This window comes from Emydura macquarii, unplaced genomic scaffold (assembly GCF_026122565.2).
Source record: "Emydura macquarii macquarii isolate MOO-44397 ecotype Brisbane River unplaced genomic scaffold, CSIRO-AGI_Emac_v2 contig_1451, whole genome shotgun sequence".
Lineage (NCBI taxonomy): Eukaryota > Metazoa > Chordata > Testudines > Chelidae > Emydura > Emydura macquarii.
In genome coordinates, this window is record NW_027131588.1 from 14,777,132 (window position 1) to 14,798,467 (window position 21,336).

General features: G+C 44.6%; 1 protein-coding gene across 2 annotated transcripts in view; it reads left to right on the top strand.

The window, feature by feature from the left end:
- SVEP1 (sushi, von Willebrand factor type A, EGF and pentraxin domain containing 1) overlaps positions 1 to 11,297 on the top strand; it is a 142,276-nt gene extending 130,979 nt beyond the window's left edge. The window contains exons 48-50 of one of the 2 annotated variants that reach the window (XM_067553209.1): positions 5,143 to 5,238; positions 8,082 to 8,175; positions 10,428 to 11,297. In XM_067553209.1, coding sequence (XP_067409310.1) covers positions 5,143 to 5,238; positions 8,082 to 8,175; positions 10,428 to 10,458 — 221 coding nt within the window. In that variant the 3' untranslated portion in view covers positions 10,459 to 11,297. Of the gene's footprint in view, positions 1 to 5,142; positions 5,239 to 8,081; positions 8,180 to 10,427 lie in introns of those variants that run through there. The other variant, XM_067553210.1, reaches the window with a different exon arrangement.
- The last annotated feature ends 10,039 nt before the right edge of the window (positions 11,298 to 21,336 follow it).

Here is a 21,336-nt window from a genome sequence, read left to right on the forward strand (position 1 = left end):
TACAAACTTTTATCAAATAGTTTGCATAGTTTGAAGTATGTTAGTGATCAGAAAATACAGCAATGACCCTCTGGCACCTTCCCCACACACCCACCCTCCTGACCTTCTGCAGCCTGGGATGCTCTGCACCCATGGGAGCTGGTGCTGGATTTCCTCCGATAGGTATAAAGGATCACTTTGTGAGTAAGGGACTGGACTGAGGCTGGGTTCGAATCTTAGGTCTGCCACACACTCCCTTTGTGACCTTGGGAAAGTCATTTAGGTTCACATCCACAAAGGTATTTTGGCTTCTAACTTCCAATAAAATCAATAGACGTTAGGAGCCCAATATCTTTGTGTGAATCTGGACCTTAGTCTGTCTGTGCCTCAGTTCCCGATCTGTAAAATGGGGATAATAGCACTTCCCTACATGAATACATAGATATCTGGATAGACAGGAAGGCAAATATTTCCTTCTTGAGATAGTTCTCAGAGATGAACCTTCAGAGGTTTGAAGTCCAGATCTGAGTCGTGCTGCTTGGGACTATCTCTAGCTATTACATTGTCGCTATATCTAGGAGTTTTGTGTGTAAGTAGAGACCCAAGGAAAAGAACAGCAGATCCCTTTACAGTTAACAAAGGTGAATGTGGTTAAAATATTAATATTGTTTGTTGTGGCCTGTACATCATGTTTAAAAACGATCCATTAAATCCACTCACTTCCTGCAGCTGCTGCTGCTACGTCTATGTCAGGGCTGTACCACACCGAATTGGCTACATGAAAGGAAGGAGAAGAAATTCGGCAAACCAATGGTTTGGCCTTTGGTGTTATAAACTCCAGCTGAATAGTGCCATCATGTGTAACGTCGTCTCTCTCTTGCAATTTCTGTGTACTTTCCTTCCCCCATGTCTGCCCACACAAACACCGCTCCTCTACTCCAGAGGTTCAGGGTGAGGTGAGTGTACCCAGCACCTTGCAAAATCGATGAACTGTTGTAACTGATTTCCTTACCTTCCTGTTAACAACGATGCTTAGCATAGTCTTCAGCTTTGGAAGACTAACGTTATGCTCCTGGTCATTTTGATCTGCCATCCCAATTCAGACCCAGTCTCCCTGTATACACAAAGGAACAGACAGCTGACTAGCTAGATTAGAGTCCCTACACATACATGCGCTATCTTTCTTGTTTGTGCAAAAACAGTAACTGAATGGGGAGTCTCACATACAATGGGGTTTTTAAACAGTCTTGCCTCATTTTATGGCATTGTTTCCCATGCAGAGAGAGTCAGTAAATAATACATAAGGGCCTACTCTTGATTGGTGTTGAGTACTTGCAGTTCCCCTCAGCTTCAACAGCAGATGTCCATGCTGAAAAACCTCTCATGGTCAGGCTTCAGCTGAGGTTACCAAACTCTGACAGGATTCAGTGGCCTAATATTTCATGGTACATTTCACTCCAGGGGTGGAGGGGGAAAAAAGCTTATAGCATGACTGGCTTTGCCTCCTGAGACTAGCTCTGCTGTCCTGAGAAATGTGGAGGGTCACTAATTTAACAGTATAAACAACAGATTAATCCAATGGGAGCATGGAAGTCCCATTCCTTCTCGTGCCTATTTTTGGTTTTGCCTCTGCTGTGTAATAGAGGACACAGGACCAGACCTGTCAGTCCCCAGACAGGGCACCTGGCTCCCTCTTCAGGGATGTAATCCAGTTGAGAATGCCACCAAAGCTGAAGAATAGCTGAATTTGACCTGTTAATGTCAGTGTGTTATGATTAAGTGCCTACCATAGAGTTTCACTGGGTTTGTGGTCTGAACCAACTGAGAAACCTTAGAGCAGCCAAGCCCACTGGGTTTCATGCAGTTCTTCATCTCTTGTGGCATCTCCATTAGTGGAGGTTTACAAGTGTGGTATTCCATTCAGTACACTCTTCTGCTAATCTCTTTGTGGATGACTAGTCCTTTTCATTCACATCATCTATCCAAGATCTTTTTCTGCCTTCATGTTTTTAAGAACATAAGAACGGCCATACTGGATCAGATTAATAGCCCAGTATCCTGTCTTCTAACAGTGCCAAATGCCAGGTGCTTCAGCAGGAATAAATAGAACAGGTAATTAAGTGATCCATCCCGTTGGCCATTCCCAGCCTCTGGAAAGCTGAAATCCCTGCCCATCCTAGCTAAAAACCACTGATGGACCTATCCTCCATGAATTTATCTAGTTCTTTTTTGAACCCTGTTATAGTCTTGGCCTTCACAACATCTGCTGGCAAGGAGTTCCACAGGTTGACTCTGCGTTATGTGAAGAAATACTTCCTTTTGTTGTTTTAAACCTTCTGCCTTTTAATTTCATTTGGTGACCCTTAGTTTTTGTGTTATGAGAAGGAGTAAATAACACTTCTTTGTTTAATTTCTCCACACCATTCATAATTTTATAGACTTCTATCATATCCCCCTTAGTCATCTCTTTTTCAAGATGAAAAGTCCCAGTCTTATTAATCTCTCTGCATATGGAAGCTTTTCCATACCCCTAATCATTTTTGTTGCCTTTTTCTGTACCTTTTCCAATTCCAATATATCTTTTTTTGAGATGGGGCAACCAAATCTGCACGCAGTAGTCAAGATATGGGTGTACCATGGATTTATATAGAGGCAATATGGTATTTCCTGTTTTTTTAATCTATCCGTTTCCTAATGATTCCCAACATTCTGTTAGCTTTTTTGACTGCTATTGCACACTGAGTGGATGTTTTCAGAGAACTATCCACGACTCCAAGATCTTTTTTGAGTGGTAATAGCTAATTTAGACCCCATCTTTTTATATGTATAGTTGGGATTATGTTTTCTAATGCGCATTACTTTGCATTTATCAACACTGAATTTCATCTGCCATTTTGTTGCCCAGTGACCCAGTTTTGTAAGATCCCTTTGTAACCCTTCACAGTCTGCTTCGGACTTAACTATCTTGAGTAGTTCTATATTATCTGTAAATTTTGCCACCACTCCGGTTGTCCCTTTTTCCAGATCATTTATGAATATGTTGAACAGTACTGGTCCCAATATAGATTCTTGGGGGACACCACTATCTCTCTCCATTCTAAAAACTGACGATTTATTCCTACCCTTTGTTTCCTGTCTTTTAACCAGTTACTGATCCAGGAGAGGACTTTCCCTCTTATCCCATGACAGCTTACTTTACTTAAGAGCCTTTGGTGAGGGACTTTGACAAAGGCTTTCTGGAAATCTAAGTACACTACATCCCCTAGATCACTCTTGTTCACATGCTTGTTGATCCTCTCAAAGAATTCTAGTAGATTGGTGAGACATGATTTCCCTTTACAAAAAACATGTTGACTCTTCCCCAACAAATCATATTCATCTATGTGTCTGATAATTCTGTTCTTTACTATAGTTTCAACCAGTTTTCCTGGTACTGAAGTTAGGATTATCAGCCTGTAATTGCCGGGATTGCTTCTGGAGTCTTCTTTTAAAATTAGCATCACATTAGTTATCCTCCAGTCATCTGGTGAAGAAGCTGCTTTAAATAAGAGGTTGCATACCACAGTTAGTAGTTCTGCAATTTCACATTTGAGTTCCTTGAGAACTCTTGAGTGAATACCATCTGGTCCTGGTGACTTATTACTGTTTAATGTATCAATTTATTCCAAAACCTCCTCTAATGACACCTCAATCTGGGACAGTTCCTCAGATTTATCACCTAAAAAAGAACAGCTCAGGTTTGGGAATCTCCCTCACTTCCTCAGCCGTGAAGACCTATGGCAAAGAATTAATTTAGTTTCTCCGCAATAGCCTTATCTTCGTTGAGTGCTCCTTCAGCATTTCAATCATCCAGTGTCTCCACTGGTTGTTAGCAGGCTTCCTACTTCTGCGGTACTTAAAAAATATTTTGCTGTTACTTTTTATCTCGGTGGCTAGCTGTTCTTCAAATCCCTTTTTGGCCTTCCTAATTATATTTTTACACTCGCTTGCCGGAGTTCATGTTCCTTTCTATTTGCCACATGTGCAAAAGTCATCATCCTGAATTGCTTCTACTAACATTCATATTAGTCTCCTGTTATTAGCAAGCAAACTGAGATTTAAAACACACAGACAGCTGCCACAGCATAGTCCCCTTAAACCAAACTGGGGGTTTAAGATTACTTTGTTGTTTTATGGTTTGGAGTTTGTATTGTGGATATTTTATTAATATGTATGTACTTACAAGTACAGATGATTTTTCACGATTTCCCTAGTATATAGATGTGTATAGATATATTGTCAGACAGAATCTTTCTACCAACCGACCTATGAAAAGGTAACGGATAGATGATAGATCCATCATCTATTTCTTATCACCATGGTATCTAGGGGCAGATACAATGCCTCTTGATCACCAAAAGGTTTTTCCATAAAGCTTTCTCCATCTGTTGCTCTCATCTGTCTACTTACTTCAGGTTTTTTCCTCCTCTTTTTCTCTTCCTCCTTAACTCTTATCTTCTCCCCACTTTCTCTTATACATAACAGTCTTCAAGTATGTAGGTACCTAAAAAGAAGGGTGATAAATTGTTCTACTTATCCACTGAGGACAGGACAAGAAGCAATGGGGCTTAAATTACAGCAAGGGAGATTTAGGTTAGATACTAGGAAAAACTTCCTAATGGTAAGGACAGTTAAGCACTGGAACAAATTACCTAGGGGGGCTGTGGAATCTCCATCGCTGGAGGTTTTTAAGAACAAACACCTGTCAGTGATAGTCTAGCCTGCCTTAGTGCAGGGGAATGGACTAGATGACCTACTGCGGTCCCTTCCAGTCCTCTATTTCAGTGATTCTGTGACCAATGTTGGGCCTCTCATCACAGGGCACAAGTGGAAGCTGCAGCAGTGAGGGGATGAGTAAGGCGCCATATAGAGCTGATGTATTTGAAGCTGAAATTATTTACTCCCCGCTGTTACGCCAAATGCAGATTTGCTGCCAATAGATGGGTTTTATTCTCCTTGTAAATAGACCACACGCAACACTCCTGAGAGTAGATACAAAATAATTTATGAGCTGAGCTTTTGTTCAAACAAAGTCTTTGCTCTGTTCGCCTTAACTTCCCTTTCTACTTCCATGGTGCTAATGCTTTTCTTCTTTGTCCTTCCTCTCCCTTTATTTTTTCTTAGCAATATGCATCCTGCCTTGTCTGAACGGAGGTCGCTGCGTGGCTCCATACCAATGTGATTGCCCAGCTGGATGGACTGGATCACGCTGTCACATGGGTAAAACTACTTGTCCTCACCTATGTTTTCTCTTCCAGAGCTGCTTGTCATAGCACCTACCAAGGCAATACAGAGGCATTACACGGGGCTCTATGGTAACCACTGAGTGGCTCAGAAAAAAAATTACTTCATATTCCTGGAGGGTTTGATTCCTACTGCTGCAGGCTATTTTCAGAATAGTGTTCTTGTTCTTGGTTAGTCTTCAAAGCATTATCAAGGGAGCTTTCTGTTAAGGACTTGCAGATAGGAGAGAGGATTCCCAGTGCCCATTTCCAAGGAAAGTAATATAATCAGATCACCCGACCAAGGCATGATTAGAAAGAATGCATCTGACTTACTGCCTGAGCAGAAAAGTTGCTGAGCACCCGCAGTTGATACTGACCTCAGTGAGATGGCAGGTGTTCCACATCTCCGAATCAGACCTATGCTTTGTTACCTTTTATCTTAGAGACCTGTGTGAACACCAGCCTTTGCATTTGTGGTTGTCACTTTGATTTAGTCCTCTGTCCAGGGTTAATTTGTGAGGAAAACTGTACCTAGCACAAACAATTACGAGCAGAATTTGAACCTGTCATTTAAAGGCCTTCGTCTTCCCTACTATTCAGTCGTCACTTGTGGATGACTGCCGAAGGCATGGAGGAGAGGCAGGGAAAAATAAGTTGGACGTGTTAGTGTGTTAGACAGCCGAAACTCAAGTGATGCCGTTCTTGCCTTATGTACAGTACATTAGTAGAGACCTTTGACCTTCAATAGTTATTGCTCACTGTTTGTTTATGCCTTTGGAATACCTGAGCATCCATCCCTAACTCTCAGCGTTAGCCGTGTTAACTACGTGCTCTGTATGTAGGTCAGGCTGCAGTAGGTCAGGTCAGTGTTCTGGCTGTGATAGTGACCGGTGCTCTGCAGAAGTCCAGCACCAGTTGCCAGAGGCATTCTGTCTGCGGAAGGCAGAGGAGAGAGGCAGGCAGAATTATTATTCCTTCTCTAATGCAAACAGTGCATTAGGTGCTTAGGTCAGAATCCTTCCAGGGTCCCTGGAGGAGCAACAAGCACAAACCTCTATGACTAAATTGGTGTCGCATGAGCTCCCGTGAGCTCTTGCCTTTGCCACTAATGAGGTGCTGGGATGGTACAGGAATCAGGCCATATCCCAGCCTGGCCTCCTGGAGTACGTCTAGGGTGCTCAGGTCCTCTCCCTCCCTTGCACTGTCATCTAAGGAGCATACGTACGGCCACTCTAGCTGCTCCGTGTGAGTGTGCAAGAGGAGGGAGGCGTTGCCTGCACCTTCTCTCCTCGCTTGTGGCCATGCAGGGCTAGCCAGAATCCCAGGCCTTGGTATCTAGTTTAGACAGTCAGAAAAGCCAACATTGGATGGGTTCAGTCAGTCTGCTAAGGTTTTGAGAGACATTGGTGGTGTGGGGAGGTGTGTACCACTGCTGCCCTGACTGTACTTGGTCTGTGGATAAAGAGAGAATTAAATACAATTGCATGGATTTTTTTTTTTTTTTAAAGAATCTAAAGTAGTTTTCAGCGTGACATAATTCATTCTATTTAACGTGCAGGGAATGGTCCATTTCTGTAACCACCTGACATATTTTTGGTGCTGTATGGACCCACTTTAAATAGAGTAGGGTAGTGTAACTCCAGCTGCTTTTGCCTATTCCTGCCAACCGCTCCCCTTTCTGTCCACTGTGGCTCCATTCTTTTAATCAGTTTGCAGACAGTGGTGCATTTTCAGTGCCTAGGTATTGTTAACAGCTGTTGTCTTCCTCACTGTGTTTTGTTTTTCCTCCCCAAGACTGTATCATCTGCTTAGGAGACTTTACGTTTTTCAGCTGTCCTGTGCTATAACGTCTTCCGTTAGATGAAACTCATTAAATGTGTCTTTGAGTCTATCCTAGTAATCATATCGCACTTCATGGTCTCAGGGTTGACAGGAAGGCTTGGGGCTCTGTCTTTTTTCTCTCTGTTTTGTCTGATGTCCATTTGGCTGACACAGCAGAGTAACTGCAGCTGCTTCATGTTGTCCCCACACTACTCTACCAAGCAGGCGTGGTGTTTCTTCATTACTTTACATGGCCTGTGTAGTTCACTTACACTCCCCATGGCTGCGACATTTCTTTCAGGAAGCTGTTGTCATTCTCGCCTTCCCTCTATCTCCATGCTGATTACTCCTCCTCAGAAGTTAGTTTTTAAGTGGCTTCTTGTGCCATCACTTTCTCCTTTTCATCTGTATATTTCCCCTCTCCCCGCCCCCGGACCATGTTGCTTTTCTACACTCCATTCTGGATATTGTTTGTGTCCCCCATTCCTAGCTAACATCTGTGTTTCATCTCTGAAAATAAGGTCTTCTTTCCTACTGATCTCTTTGATGTGCTACATGGACTCCTCCTACTGCTTATATTTGCATTCCACTTCGCTTGCCTCAGCTTGGAGCAGTAACACATGTTTTAAAGCCAACATAAAATATTCCATTGACTGTTTCATGCTGCCCTGCATATCACAGCAGCGAGCAAAAATAATAAAGCTTAGCAAAGATCCACTTCTGAGCTTATTCTTTCCAGAGCAAACTGTCCTATACAAAAACATTTTCAGGTTTGGGGTTTTCCTAATGTTACGGTTTTGAGAAAAGGAAATAGAACAGCTTGGTCCCTCCTGTTCTCTTCCTGTGGCACACAATACTATAGTCTCCTGAGAGCTGTAATACTTTAGTTATTGGGTTCAGTCCAGCTGGGTGGGATTTACTGGGCCTGGTGTTATACAGGGGCACATTATGTGACTAACAAAATGATACCTATTGGGCTAAACTTACATATGTATTCATGTGTGTATTTCAATGCAGCTGTCTGCCAGTCTCCCTGCTTAAATGGTGGGAAATGTATACGACCGAATCGGTGCCACTGCCCCTCATCGTGGACTGGACCTGACTGCACTAGGTAAGTGCGAACAGTCTTTCACATCCGGTTTTTGTCTCAAATTACAGTGGTTTACTTAAATGGAAGATAAAGTTAAATAAAAAGCAGAGCACAGCAGGAGACTCTGTACAGATGAAAATCTTTTGGTGCAGGTCAGCTGAGGCATTTAAGCATGCTCTCTGCCTATGCAAGGCAATTATAGACCACCTCTAAGTACTAGACACTAATTGTTCACTGCAGTGGATCTAGCAGAGGCTCTTGTTTGGATTTTCTCCTCCTGTGTTATGGGACTGGCTCTAATGCCCGTTGTACTGAAACTGTAAGCTTTCGGGGGCCGGAACCATCTTTTTGTGCTATTTTTGTGCAGTGCCTAGCACAACAGAGTCCTGGTCCATGACTGGGCCCCCAAGGCGCTACCAATACAAATAACAACAGCCTTTTTGCTTCTGTGCATCATTGTGCTGTACCACACTGGGAAGACACAACACACAGCCCCTTCCAGTACCACCATCCATGTTGTCGTTGGAATTGCCTGACAACGGGTGGACTTGTGTCAGCTCTACAATGGCTCTGACGTCTGCTGGCCCAGAAGGCATGGATCCAAATGTCATACCCATGCTCGTTCTGTTAGGGAGCAGAACAGCATGCTGCTGTGGCTGGCCGTGCCAGTTTTTATTTTGCATGTGGCTTTGCTCATAACAGTGTGGACATAGTGTCAAGTTTCACATCAGTGGGTCTAACCACAGTTCCTTATAGGACATGGAAGTTGCTCTTTCTAGTAAAAAGCCAAAAAGAAAAATGAAATTAATACTAGGGGTGTGCATTTAATAAACCCCACTGTCTTGCTGTGTGCATGTGTTTTTCACTACCATCAAAGAACCATTTATGGGCCAGAAATAAGATGATAGCTGGAATTCTGTTGGCATTGTCCCCAGTCAGGCACAAAAATACCATCGGAAACCCCCATCTGTATTATTTTGCTTCCGTAAAAAATGTAGATACAAGAAATGTAAATATTAGAATTCACATAATCTCCTAATGAACAGATTCACCTTCATCCTGGATATAGGCAAATTTTAGCACTTAACTACTATTTAAGTAATTAATCAAAACATTCAAAAATATTGGTATTGGTTTCTTTTCTTTTTTTTTCCCCTGAAATGGTGCACAAATCTGTTACCGTTATGCTTTTTCTTTTCCTTCTGGACAAATGGATAGGAACATTGCCAACTGGAAATACCTGTGCAATGACAGCTATTGATCTTGGAGACTCACAGTTCGACTCCATCAAGGGTGTTACCCCTAAAAGTAAATGGACCAAAATGACAGGCTTTTATACCCAGCCTGGAAACAGCGGGTTAGATCCTGCTGATGTAAACCAGCTTAGCTCCATTGACTTCAGTGGACCTCCAAGAAACGTCACATCCATTTTTAGTATCAATTTCAAACTGGCCGTTTCTGGAAGTTCAGAAATGTTCAATTAATTTTTTGTTTTTTTCATTCTTACCAGCTTGGGCATTTAGTTTCTTTCCCAGTCCAAACTTTCAGGAGTTTATCTGAGCCAAACCAGAACTTTGAATGTTTTGAGGTTCACCTATCCTCAGCTTGAACTATTTTTATTATTCATCAGAGGTTATAAACGTGTGCCGCCCTTTACATACCTAGTAGAAGACAGGTCCCTGGCCCAGTCAGCTTACAGTCTCAGGGTCCAGACCTCAATGCAGGGAACTTCCATCAGCTCCAATGTGGGTTCTGCTGCGTGCAGATAGTTTATAGGGTTGGTGCTCAATTAGACGCAACACAAGTGATGACCCTGGTCAAAGGAGGTGCCAGAAAAGAATAATGAGATTTGTTTTGTTTGTTTCATATCTTGTTCGCTTCAGACTTTGGCCTCAGCCCTGCAGGGAGCTCTGTATAGATGCATGGAGCTGTACTGCAGGATCAGGATCTTTGTTTAAGTTTTAAAAGGATACAGTCAAACATGGGAGTCAGAGTAGATAGCACTGGAAAGGAGGTTAGTGGTTGGCTAGCTTTAAGAAGTGACTTTTAAGGGGAGATTTGCAGGACTGGAGGTTTATATCAGTTTGAAGGAAATCTAGCCCTGAATCCTAACAAGTCATAATTTGCAATATGGTGCCAGGTGTCAGTCTTCGATATGCTCCTCAGCCACTTGGCTCTAATCCCTTCTGCTTTCATTTTGATGCGCCTCACCCTGCCGATTCACTCTTTATGTTGTAGAACACTAATGTTGTTTTATTTGTTTGTTAATGCAGGAAAAGGAAGGCTGGATTATATCCTTTTTAACAGCAGAGGAACTGTTTTATACTAAGAAAATATTTCTTCAGAGAAGCCACTGGGGCTTGAAACGTAATGCATTGTAAATCAAATCCACTGTTTTTTCCCCTTGAGAATGTTTTTGTTTTGTATTTTATTTTGATATATTTTTCCTATACTTTTCCATTTTTTTAAAAACCATCTGTATTTTTTCATATACAAAAGTATAACAAATATATGCTGCTACCCACACACACAAATGTACAAATTCTGCTGTCCAGTGAGGAAATAACTTGTGTACATTTTGGTCCTTGCCATTCCAGGAATACAACTGGTTAATTAAAATACACTTTGCTGCCAATCAAGAGCAAATGGGATGTTGCAATTCTGGGTGCTCTCTGCCAAAGCCTTACGATAATTCAGCAGTTAGATGGTAGCTGATAGTTACTATAGGCTACCTGAACTGTGTAACATTCCTTGATAATTTGAACCCTGATCTCACACTGTGAAAATTAAGAGTAATTCGACTGAAATCAATCTCAACCTTAACGATACCAGAGCTGGCGCCCTGCTAAAATGCAGTTATGCTGGTGTCAGATTGGTGAAAGAGGAGAATCGGGCCCTATAATTTTTGCCATAAGGAATTAATGTTCTTTGAAAATGTTTTAATGAGAGGGTGTTTGTGTTAAGTTTACCATAGATTTACTGGTGAAATAGTCAAAAGTGTAGGCTAGATGGGAGAATGTTGTGTAGAGCAAGAATGAAATAGACAGATAAAACTCCAGTAGCCATATCGATGGAAGCAGGTGATATTTGTACTGTGCAGAACCCTCAGTGAACCAGAAAAATTCATTCTCTCTCTCTCTCTCTCTCTCTCTCTCTCTCTCTCTCTCTCTCTCACACACACACACACACACACACACACACACACACACACACACACACACACACACACACACACACACACACACACACACACACACACACACACACCCCCCACCCCCCCATGCCAAGTAAGAGCTACAAAGTGCACAATCTAGATGGGGGTGAGCTATTCCAAGTCAAATGTAAAATCTGTTGCTCTCTCTCTCAAACAGACTTATTACTGAACATATTAGCATCTGAAGAAACACACAACTCAGTGCCCTTGTTAAAAACGTTCCTCAGTATTTTACACATGAGATCTGAAACACTGATACTTACCGATTGCTAATAAAACCAGGGGGTGAAAGGAATGTTGGGAGGGCGGAGTGCGTTTGGTGGAAGCATTACTGAGTGGAAATCTGATGTATGAAAGGTGTTGCTATACAGGAGTTTGGCTTAGAAACCTTACCTGACACGCCTTCCTCCAAATGCTCCTCTCGCTAGGTTCAAAATACTCTTGTAATAATGCAAAATTAGTGTCGGCATTAGTAACGAAAAGGAAGGAAATAATTTCTCTCATGGAGCTTTATTTACTCTTAAACCGCTTTGTGTGCTGCACTCTGTGGTTCCCCACCCATCCTTTTTATATTTAGGTTTCCCTTATGAATGTGTCCAGGGAAATGTAGTCAAAAACAAAGAGGAGTTAATAATTACATATGTGCAACTGCTGTGGGCACCAGTGAAAGGTAAACATGACTATTGTGGGGCCAACTATAAAGACAGAGAGAAATGACAATTGGATCCTATAATGGTAGCAACTGCCAATTAAAAAAAAGAGGACTGGGGAAGAAAAGGAGGGAATTTTAGAAAATAGAACTGATATCGGAAAAGGAGAATCCAATGTAAATTAAATTCCACCCTTCAACCTGCAACCACAGCAACCAATTGATAGAGATTTCCGTTAAGATTGTAGCATACTGTAATTGAACGAAAAGCAATTAGAAGAGTTAAGGCACTTCTCTTGCGATTAAGCTTAGAAAGTACAGTATTGTGACACCCAACTCCACCACAGTGGGTTTTCCTTATCATTTTGATTTAATCATTATCGGCTTCTGATATTTCAGCAGTAAAATTGTGCTAAACTGTAGTTCCCCCCAAAGAAAAAATAATAAAGCAACTTAAATCTGAGAGAGGATCGCACCAAATAGTTGGAAGCATGCTCTCAGTAAATGCTGTATTGGGGAATGCATCACTGAAATGAATCACCACCATTTATCCAGACACGCTTCATTTGCCATTCTCTCTGCTATCACAAAACCCTTCGTTTTCAGTTTGTATTTTGTTTAAAATTTCCAGGGAATTTCTAAGTGTGCATTATAAACATTTCAAAACTGATAAAAATCAGTGCAAAAATGTAACTTTGCAGTTTTGTAGGGAAATATTGGGGTTAATATTGGGGGATGGGAGGACAGAAAAAAGCAACAAATAGAGAAAAGTAAAAGCAGTTAAATGCTGTGGTTAATTTCATGAACTGTACATTAACAGTACGTATACGTCTGCGCGCCAGTGTATCTTCCACTGCATTACCATACTTTAACAGTCTCACATTTACACTTAAACACATTATTAACACAGACACATCTACCTAATGTAATGTATTGGGGTTTGCATAATGTTATCTGTATTTTCTTGTTCTTGAGGGTGAAATTTAGGTGAAAATCAGTAAAAACCAAATAGTTGCTTTTTTAAAACCCAGAAATTTTTCAGTAAAAATCAGGTAAAACTGAAAACAAAGGCCATGGCTGTCACACACTGAGTGTTAAAGGGGGGCCTTCTGTTCCATATGACCTGTTTGCAGTATCCGCCCAGAAACTACGGGAGATGGAGTAGAGAGGTAGAGAAAACTGAGCTGTCTTTTTATATACATATATATACATTGTTCTTGTCTCTTTACAAAAAACAAACCATATCTTTTCTACTGTGTTTGTGTAGTGTGTGCACTTTCTCTCCTTGTGATGCCCTGATTCTGTCTTGCCCTGACGCTCTCTTTGGAGTAGAACAATGTTGTTGAGGGAGGCACTTTGTGTTGGTAGGAGACTGTTTAATAGGAATAGTACAGCTACTTGGCCTGCTTCTCACACTGGAAGTTCACACACCTCCAAGTTCACATGGGTGAACAGTTCGACAGGATTCAAAGATCAGTCCAGAAACCCCATTTCATTAGCAGAGCTGCTGGCAGGACAGAAAAGCTGTTCTAGTTAATGATATTTTGCTATTTACAATAATATAGTCTCAGAGGAACAATCTTTTTGCAAATACTGTATTGTCATTTATGTCACTGCTTGTTGTGCGTGTTAAATGACTTCTGTGTGATGCACTTTACACTGTAAATAAAGTTGCACCCTATTTAGTACCAGTAAATGCAACTTCAGACTGTTTTATTAATGCCTAACAGCAGCTTCTTGCGTGTCCCAGCTCTTCATGACCTGATGTATGAGTTTGAGATGTTAAGGGAAGTGGCTCTCCACTCAAGTGCAATGATTAAATAATTAATAATCATTCTGAAGGGATGTACTGGATTAGATTTAGCCACGTTCTTTAGATGAAGATGCAATTAGCAATGTTTTTAAAATCCTCTCCACTGGTTGGGTGTATGTTAAAAGCGAATGGGTCAAACTCAGACCTGGCGTAAAATAGTGCAGCTTCATTAAAGTCAATATCTGCTCTTTGCTACCTGTGACAGATCTGGATTTGTCTGTCCCAAAATGCTTATCCTGACTTCTTGCGTCATGCATTGAGACTGAGTTTTTTCAGAGATAGTTAAGGAGATGTTCAAAGGTATCCAATCCCTACTCAAGGGGAGCTGGGAGTCTAAATCCCATAGACACTCTTGAAAATGATATGTTGTAATACAGCAGTTCTCACCCAGGGGCCCACGTTCCCCCAGGGGCCGCGAGCAGGTTTCAGGGAATCCACCAAGCAGGGCCAGCGTTAGACTGGCTGGGGCCCAGGGCAGAAAGCCAAAGGCAACACTGAAATCACGGTGGGATTGAAAAAAAGTTGCCATTGCACAGGTGTGCTGTGGAGTTTTTATAGCATGTTGGTGTGGCCTCAGAAAACAAAAGATTGAGACCCCCCCGGCTATATAGAAGGTATTTTTAACAGCTGATAGTACAGCACTTCCATACAAGGGAAGCATAGAACAGGGCAATCAAATGATTTTTTGCACACCACCCCAATGGTTGCAGGTTGCATTGGAAATTGATGAAAGGTTGCCAAGTCAGCTCATTATGGGTACTTTTGGCTTGTTTGGTGGTGTTGGGCGACCGTTTTCATGCAGTCATAGCCCGCGGTTTCTTCTGTTTGTCTCTGGAGCCCGCTTTTATTTTGGCAGAGGCAATATGCCCCATGGTGGTTTTTTGCCTGAAACTCTGCCCGGTGACATGGCATCACGATGCAAACTCTGCCCAGCAGCATGGCATTTGGCTGTTAACTCCTGTGACAGGGTCAGACTAGATAGCTACCGGAGAGTGATTTTTTTTTTTTTTTAACACTGATAATTTTTAATGAAAATGATTTACAAAGGAAATTAATGAAACAACTTCTGTAAACTGAATGCAGTGAATACATGGCAATGATGGTGATTAGTCTTCAAGTCTTTAGTGATGCATGCAAACGTCGAGAGCTCTTCAGGGTCTTGTGCAGCACAAGAACTGTTGCGGATTTCATGATCAGCAATAATATTCTTCTTTGTTGCATCAATAAATTTGACTCCCTTGTAAGAGACTGACAGAACAATGGTAGGGACTTTCTTCATTTGCTCTGTAGACTTCCTCAGTCTGGGAAACTGGGAAGTGCCCATCCACTGCCTCAGGCCCCTCCCCCAGCCTAAGGGGAGGAGCCACCGGACCCAGAACGCAACTGAATACGGGGGACAACAAATGGAAAAAACAGGAAGGGGTGTGATGGTCAGAGGGTCAAACGGAGGGAACCAGAAGGGGACACCGAGCAGAGAGCCCCGGACAGCGCCCACTGCTCCCGGAAGGTGTCAAGGGAGCCAGCGGACGCCACCCGGAGGAACTCTGCCCGGATGCGGGAGTGCACAAGGGAACGAAGGCCAGTATATCAGCCCCAGGCTCAGCAAGTCCCTTCTCCCCTGGTAGCTGAGCAGGGGTTACTCCAGGTTAATTAACACACCTGGAGCCAGTCAAGGCCCCGCCTAGGACTTGTTAAAAGCCTCCCCCAGAGAAAGGGTGTGGCTGGAGTTGTGAGAGTGCTGAGTGAGGTGAGCTACCGGGGTGTGAGCAGCCAAGACGCAGTCAGAAACCAGGAGGGTTTAGGAGAAGGAGCAGAACGCTGGCAGGAGAGAGCCCTGCAGGTACAAAGACTGGGGGAAGGAAAATCCCTGCCGGAAGAGGGCTAAGGACCTTTCCCAGGCCTGGAGGCCCGAGGGAAAAGACCCTGCCAGAAGAGGCAGATCGAACTGGACATTTGGTTTGGGCGCTACCACGCCCAGTGGGGCTGTCAGGAGTCAATGGTCCTAACCTTCTTCTGTGAAGTGCTTTGGGCTCTACAGATGAAAATGGGTCGAAGAGTGAAATATTGTTACTAAACGGGAAGATTGGCCTCTTATCGCAGATCCCTAACGGGAGAATGAACGCATCCAGAGTCAGACCATTTCCACACTGAAAAGGTCACCACTTCTCCTAGAGGACTGCGTCCTGGATACCGATTAACCCTTTGATACCTTTCTCTTTGGAATATTTTTCCTTCCCTCCATAATACTTGACACGAAAACCTCTCAATAAAACTATTAAAGAGAGAGAAACAAATAACTATTTTTTTAAACCAGCCTCCATGTGGTGGTTTATTTTTCACATGCACCATTGCCATTTCCATCTGGCTAGTCACCTTTCTTGTGCTCTCTGCGCCATCTGCGCTGACCGCGTCTGTTACAAATTCCACCTCCAGTCACCCTTCTGCCCTTCCTATTTTTACTCCAGGGTGTCAAAACCAATTGCAATTCTCTCCTCCCAGTCCGGGCACCGCTGGAAAAGGAAAAGGGGCTTTTCTTGTTTTTGAATAGTTCCCTACTGGAATCCTAGTATCCGCTCGTACTTGTTCTTACGGTGGGATGCTCCTTGAGATAAGCCAGGGAGGGCCCAATCCTGCTTCCATGGAAAGTAACAGGTGCAGGAGCCTGTAGTTCTTTTCATATACTCCATGTATAATTTCCCGTCCTATCAGGGCCACGTTATGGTAGTCGTCCTCCCCGCCCAAGCTTGGAGTGGTGTTGGCAGGGGGCCAACTTCTCCCCCAACTCGACCAGGAGCAGCACTCCTGGAATAGTGGGGGTGGCAGCCAGGGGAACCCCCCAGTATTTGCCCCAGCTGCTGGGATGTATCTGCACCGGGGCTGGGCTTGTGGAACTCCCCAGCTCCCGACACAGAGACTGAGGTAGGCAGTGTTGCTGGTGACCCCCCCAGACTTCGCACTCCTAGAGGTGCGTGCGGCTCCGGTCACCCCTCTCAGAGCCAGTTTCAGCTTGTCTGCAGACTCAGATTCCATCTGTTAATTTGGCTCATGTTTTCAAATTTTCCTTTGCAAACACGGGGGATAAACGCCTCCTTGTTTTCAAATGAAAGCTGAGAGGTGAATGTAATGGCATGACTCCAGGAGCTGATTCTTCAGGTATGGATTTATAGCGTCTGTCCTTCGATCCGGTGCTGTTTCCCATAGGTTTCTTCCCTTTAGATTTTAGTGAATTTAACACTGGTAAGAGCTGCTAAATCAACAGCCCTGGAATTTTATGTCACCTGTTTATCTGCAGAAAGGATCATGTGTGAGCGCCCCCGTTTACTGCCGATGCTTGTAGTTCTGATTTAACGGGGCCGCTGAATATGTAGACGTGTCTGTAGCTTATAGCTGCAAGAACATATAGCGCTTTCTTGTCTTATATAGCGTTTTCCATCCGTAGATCTCAAAGCACTTTACAAAGGCCAATATCATATGTCCTCATTTTACAGCTGGGGAAACTGAGGCATGGAGCTGGGAAATGACTTTCCCAAAGTCACACAGCAGCCAAGCCCAGAACAGAACCCAGGCCTGCTGAGTGCCAGTCCAGTGCTCTGTCCATAAGGCCACACTGCCTCCCATGCTGGGTCACAGGACTGGTGAGCAGCAGCTGGCGTATCTGACCTCTGCATTACAGAGCAGATAACTGAGATGAATGTTACTCTGTTAGCTACACTTCCTATCTAGATTCGCACTCTGCACCCATCCACCTGATTTCTGAGCACCTGACCTGTTCATTGACGTGAACACGAGACGGTCTCTATCCATCTGTTTCACTCTGCTTCTCTCCTCCCGCCTGCCATAGAGAGGATTATGTGGGGGGGCTGGTTTCTCAATGGCTGGGTTTGAGTGGTGACCGGGGTAAAGGAGTGGGTTTCACGTCCTTTCGAAAGAAGCTGCGTTTTGTGTTTCCCCCACATCCTCGACGCCAGTTCTGCAGGTGTGCACCCCGAGCCAAGAAAGCGCTGTCTTTTGCTCCCCCGCGTCCCAGGCTGAAAGTCGCTCCAGTGGAACACAGCTGCTGTGGGAGGTCACAAAGGCACGGGGGGAGACGGTCCCTCAGGTGACCTGGGCCATTCGCAGGCAGGCTTGGAAGATGAGGACCGAAGACTCAGGTTTGCCTCTATACCTAGCAGTGAGCCAGGGATGTAAGTGCGGCAGCGTGGCGACGTGCCCCGGGCAGCTTCTGCTGCCGAATGAGTGGAACTGCTCTTCTGGACCGGCTGGAGCTGTTCAAATCCGAGGTGCAGAGCGTTACCGTAACCGAACTTGGAGGGGCATGAAAATATGGATGGGCTTGGCCCAATGGGACAGCGTCAGGCGCAGGCGTAGGTGGGAAAGGGCGTTTTGTGTGGCAGTGGCCGTTTGCTGTGAGGGCAGCTTTGTGCCCTCAGTGCTGGGCAATGCTCTGCAGGTGGTGAGTTCTTCAGCTGGTGCCTTCCTCCTCACCAGCTCAACTCAGACTGTGCTGAATTCAGCGCCAGCCATGTGCTGATCTGATCAAGGCGCTCAGATCCCCGGGAGGTGAGCTCACTAGCATCAGGAGCGAAGGTGTTGTGCAGGGGGGGTGTCCTCTCCCTCCTGCTGACATTTTAGTTTCTGCTTTCCACTGTGCCCACACGTTCGGTGTCTACAAACCCCCTTACTGCAGGGCATGGCTGCTCTTCACTTTGCCGCTATTAACCTTCACTTTTATAGTGCGCAGTTGTCAGCTGATCTGGTGTTTACCACCATTTCTGGCTGTAAAGGATGAGGGGAAACGTGCTTCCCTTTTCCTTAAAATAAGTCAAAAATGGCCCAACGGATCAGGCTCAGACTTTCCAGATCAATTCACCTTTGGGCTGAATCCACGGGTGGAAAGAGTCGGCCCCGAAAAGGAATCTGAGCAGGTTGCAAGCCGTTAAAAAGGGGGGGTGAGGGGAGAGGTTAGGAGGGAAGTCGCAATTCAGTCTTAGTAAGAGGAGTTACTCGCACACTCCTGTGCACAGTGCATAGATCTGCTGAGCTCAGCTTGGACTCCCTCGAGCCTGGCTGTTGCTCAGATCTGCAGCTACCCGGCAACTCCTTTCTGCTAAGCAGCCCTGTAATCAGGGGGCCCCAATTGTCCAAGCCCTGGTGTTACAAAAGGTTCCTCTGGGAGCGTCGCCCAATGAGGTTTCTGAGATTGTAAGCTACACAAGGGAGTGACTTTTTTCCCCTGTTTTATACAGCACCAAGCCTGGAGTTTGTGTTTGACCAATGCACACTTGCGGGCCAGATTCTCAATGGGTGTAAATCAGCAGTGCTCCAGTGACTTCAGTGGAGTTACAGTGATTCACCCTAGCTGAGAATCTAGCCCCATGCTTGCATATTACATAGGGAGAGACGGTCCTGGTCAACAACGGCAGTTTCTCTGCACGGTGTAAGTTAGGTTTGGAAATGAAAATGAATACGCGTGAGTTTCAAATGCTAGTTTAGTGTCCCTTACGATGGTGATGAGTGACGCTGATCATTTCTGTGGTATTGCAGGTGTGTGCACAGCACTTTCCAGCTTGTCGAAGCATCAAACAAGCTGCAGGAACCTGGGAGTTCCCACGTGAAAAGCACAATAAGAAACTAGCCTGGACAAACGTGCACTGAAGGCAACAGCAGAGCGGTGACGGTAGTTAGATAGACGGGTTTTCAGCAGCTTCCTATCTGAGCAGAGGGAACAGGTATGAATTGTTTCAGCTGTGTCTGCCGAGAGGGTTGCCCTGGAAATGGGTTTGTACTGCACCATTGTTCCGCACTTGGTGCCTCCCCGGATGACAGCTGCCATGCTAACAAAGCTGTGCTAGCGTAACGAGACCATCTCGTCGTCCTAGACCACCTTGGGTGCAGTATCCCTCCCAGGCATGGCTGATGCCCAAAGAGGCACCAGTGCCTAACCTTCATGTGTGATAATTATGGGAATGCTCGTTAAGGAGCCGCCTCTGCTGTGCCCAGGGAGGCTAGGCCGAGAAGCCTTTTATCTGTGAGCCAGCAAAGCAGGATTTCAAATGAATGAAGTGTGGATTTGCTGCACCCTTCCCCTGAAGAGGTGAGGCCATCAGCACAGGTGAAGCAAAGGAGTAGATGACACCAAACCAGTTGGGTTCACCTGCCACTGTAGGAAGTGAGCCATGCTGCAGGTGAAGTGGGGAGGACATGCACAGCTCATGCACAGGGAATGGAGATATTCTCTCTGCAGAGGGCAGCATCAGAGGATTTCCTCCTCCAGAGGCCTGGGAGGAAAGGGGGGGGTGGAGTGCTTTCCAGCAGCAGTTGCTAAACCTGTATAACAGGTCAGTGCACCACAAACAAGAACCAGTTTGATCTAAAAAGGGAAGTAAGATGTTTCAAGCCGTACTGAGTAGCCCTGTTGAAAATCTCGGCTTTCATTCTGAATCGGAACAAGAACAAATTATGAAATGTCGACATTTCCCTCAAACCGGGAAATCCAAGTTTTAACCGGCTCCGTCGGTGTTATTCCGGGCAGTGTCGTCTTTTTTAAAGACAGTTCTGGTGCAGCGGATAAGAAGCAGGAGCAGACTCCCTTCACCTGTGATCATGCGGAAGTCAGTAATTGGAATGTATGTACAGGATGGATACAAGGAAAAGGAGAAACTGAATGAAGTAGATTTATACTGGATCTTGATCTGGATCTATATCTGGATCCAAAACTAGATCAGAACTTTCACATAGTTAAAAAGTGATCCGGCTTAGTGTTTTCCTTTCAGCCTACCATCAGGAAGGTTCCAATGAGTACATTCAGATCCAGAAGCAGATCCAAACTTTTCCAGAGTTTGGGGATCTTCAGAGCTGAGATTTTGGCTTAGATCTTTGTAGATTTTAATAAAGTTTTAGGGAGTACCTACACTTAACATGCTACAGCAGCTGCATTGCAGCAATGTTGCTGTAGCGCTTCAGTGCAGACAATTGACCAGAGGGATTCTTCCATCAGAGTAGGTAATCCACATCCCCGAGAGGTGGTAGCTAGGTTGACAGAAGAATTCCTCCATCAGGCTAGTGATGTCTACTTAGCCTGGGCTCTAGGACCCTGTGGGGTGGGAGGGTCCCAGAGCCTGGGTTCCAGCCCAGCCCAGAAATCTACACAGCAATGAAACAGCCCCACAGTCCAAGCCCGAGTCAGTTGGCACTGGCCAGCCATGGATTTTTCTTTGCTGTGTAGACATCCCCTAAGGGAGTTGGCCTTACCCCCACGTGAGCTTACTTATCTGCATTCCGGGTGACGGGTTTGATTGATTCCCTTTATTGGTATTTGCACACCCATTCCATCACCAGGGCATTGATAACATAAACAAGGTTCCCTATAATTGGACAGGAAGGAAAGAACCCGATTTGTCACAGGTCAGAGCAAGTGCACCTGTAGTCCCCCTACATGGTCTAACATGGGCACCCACCCTCGGCTCCTGGCTCTGCAGATGTCCCCTCTCTTGGGGCAGACCTGCA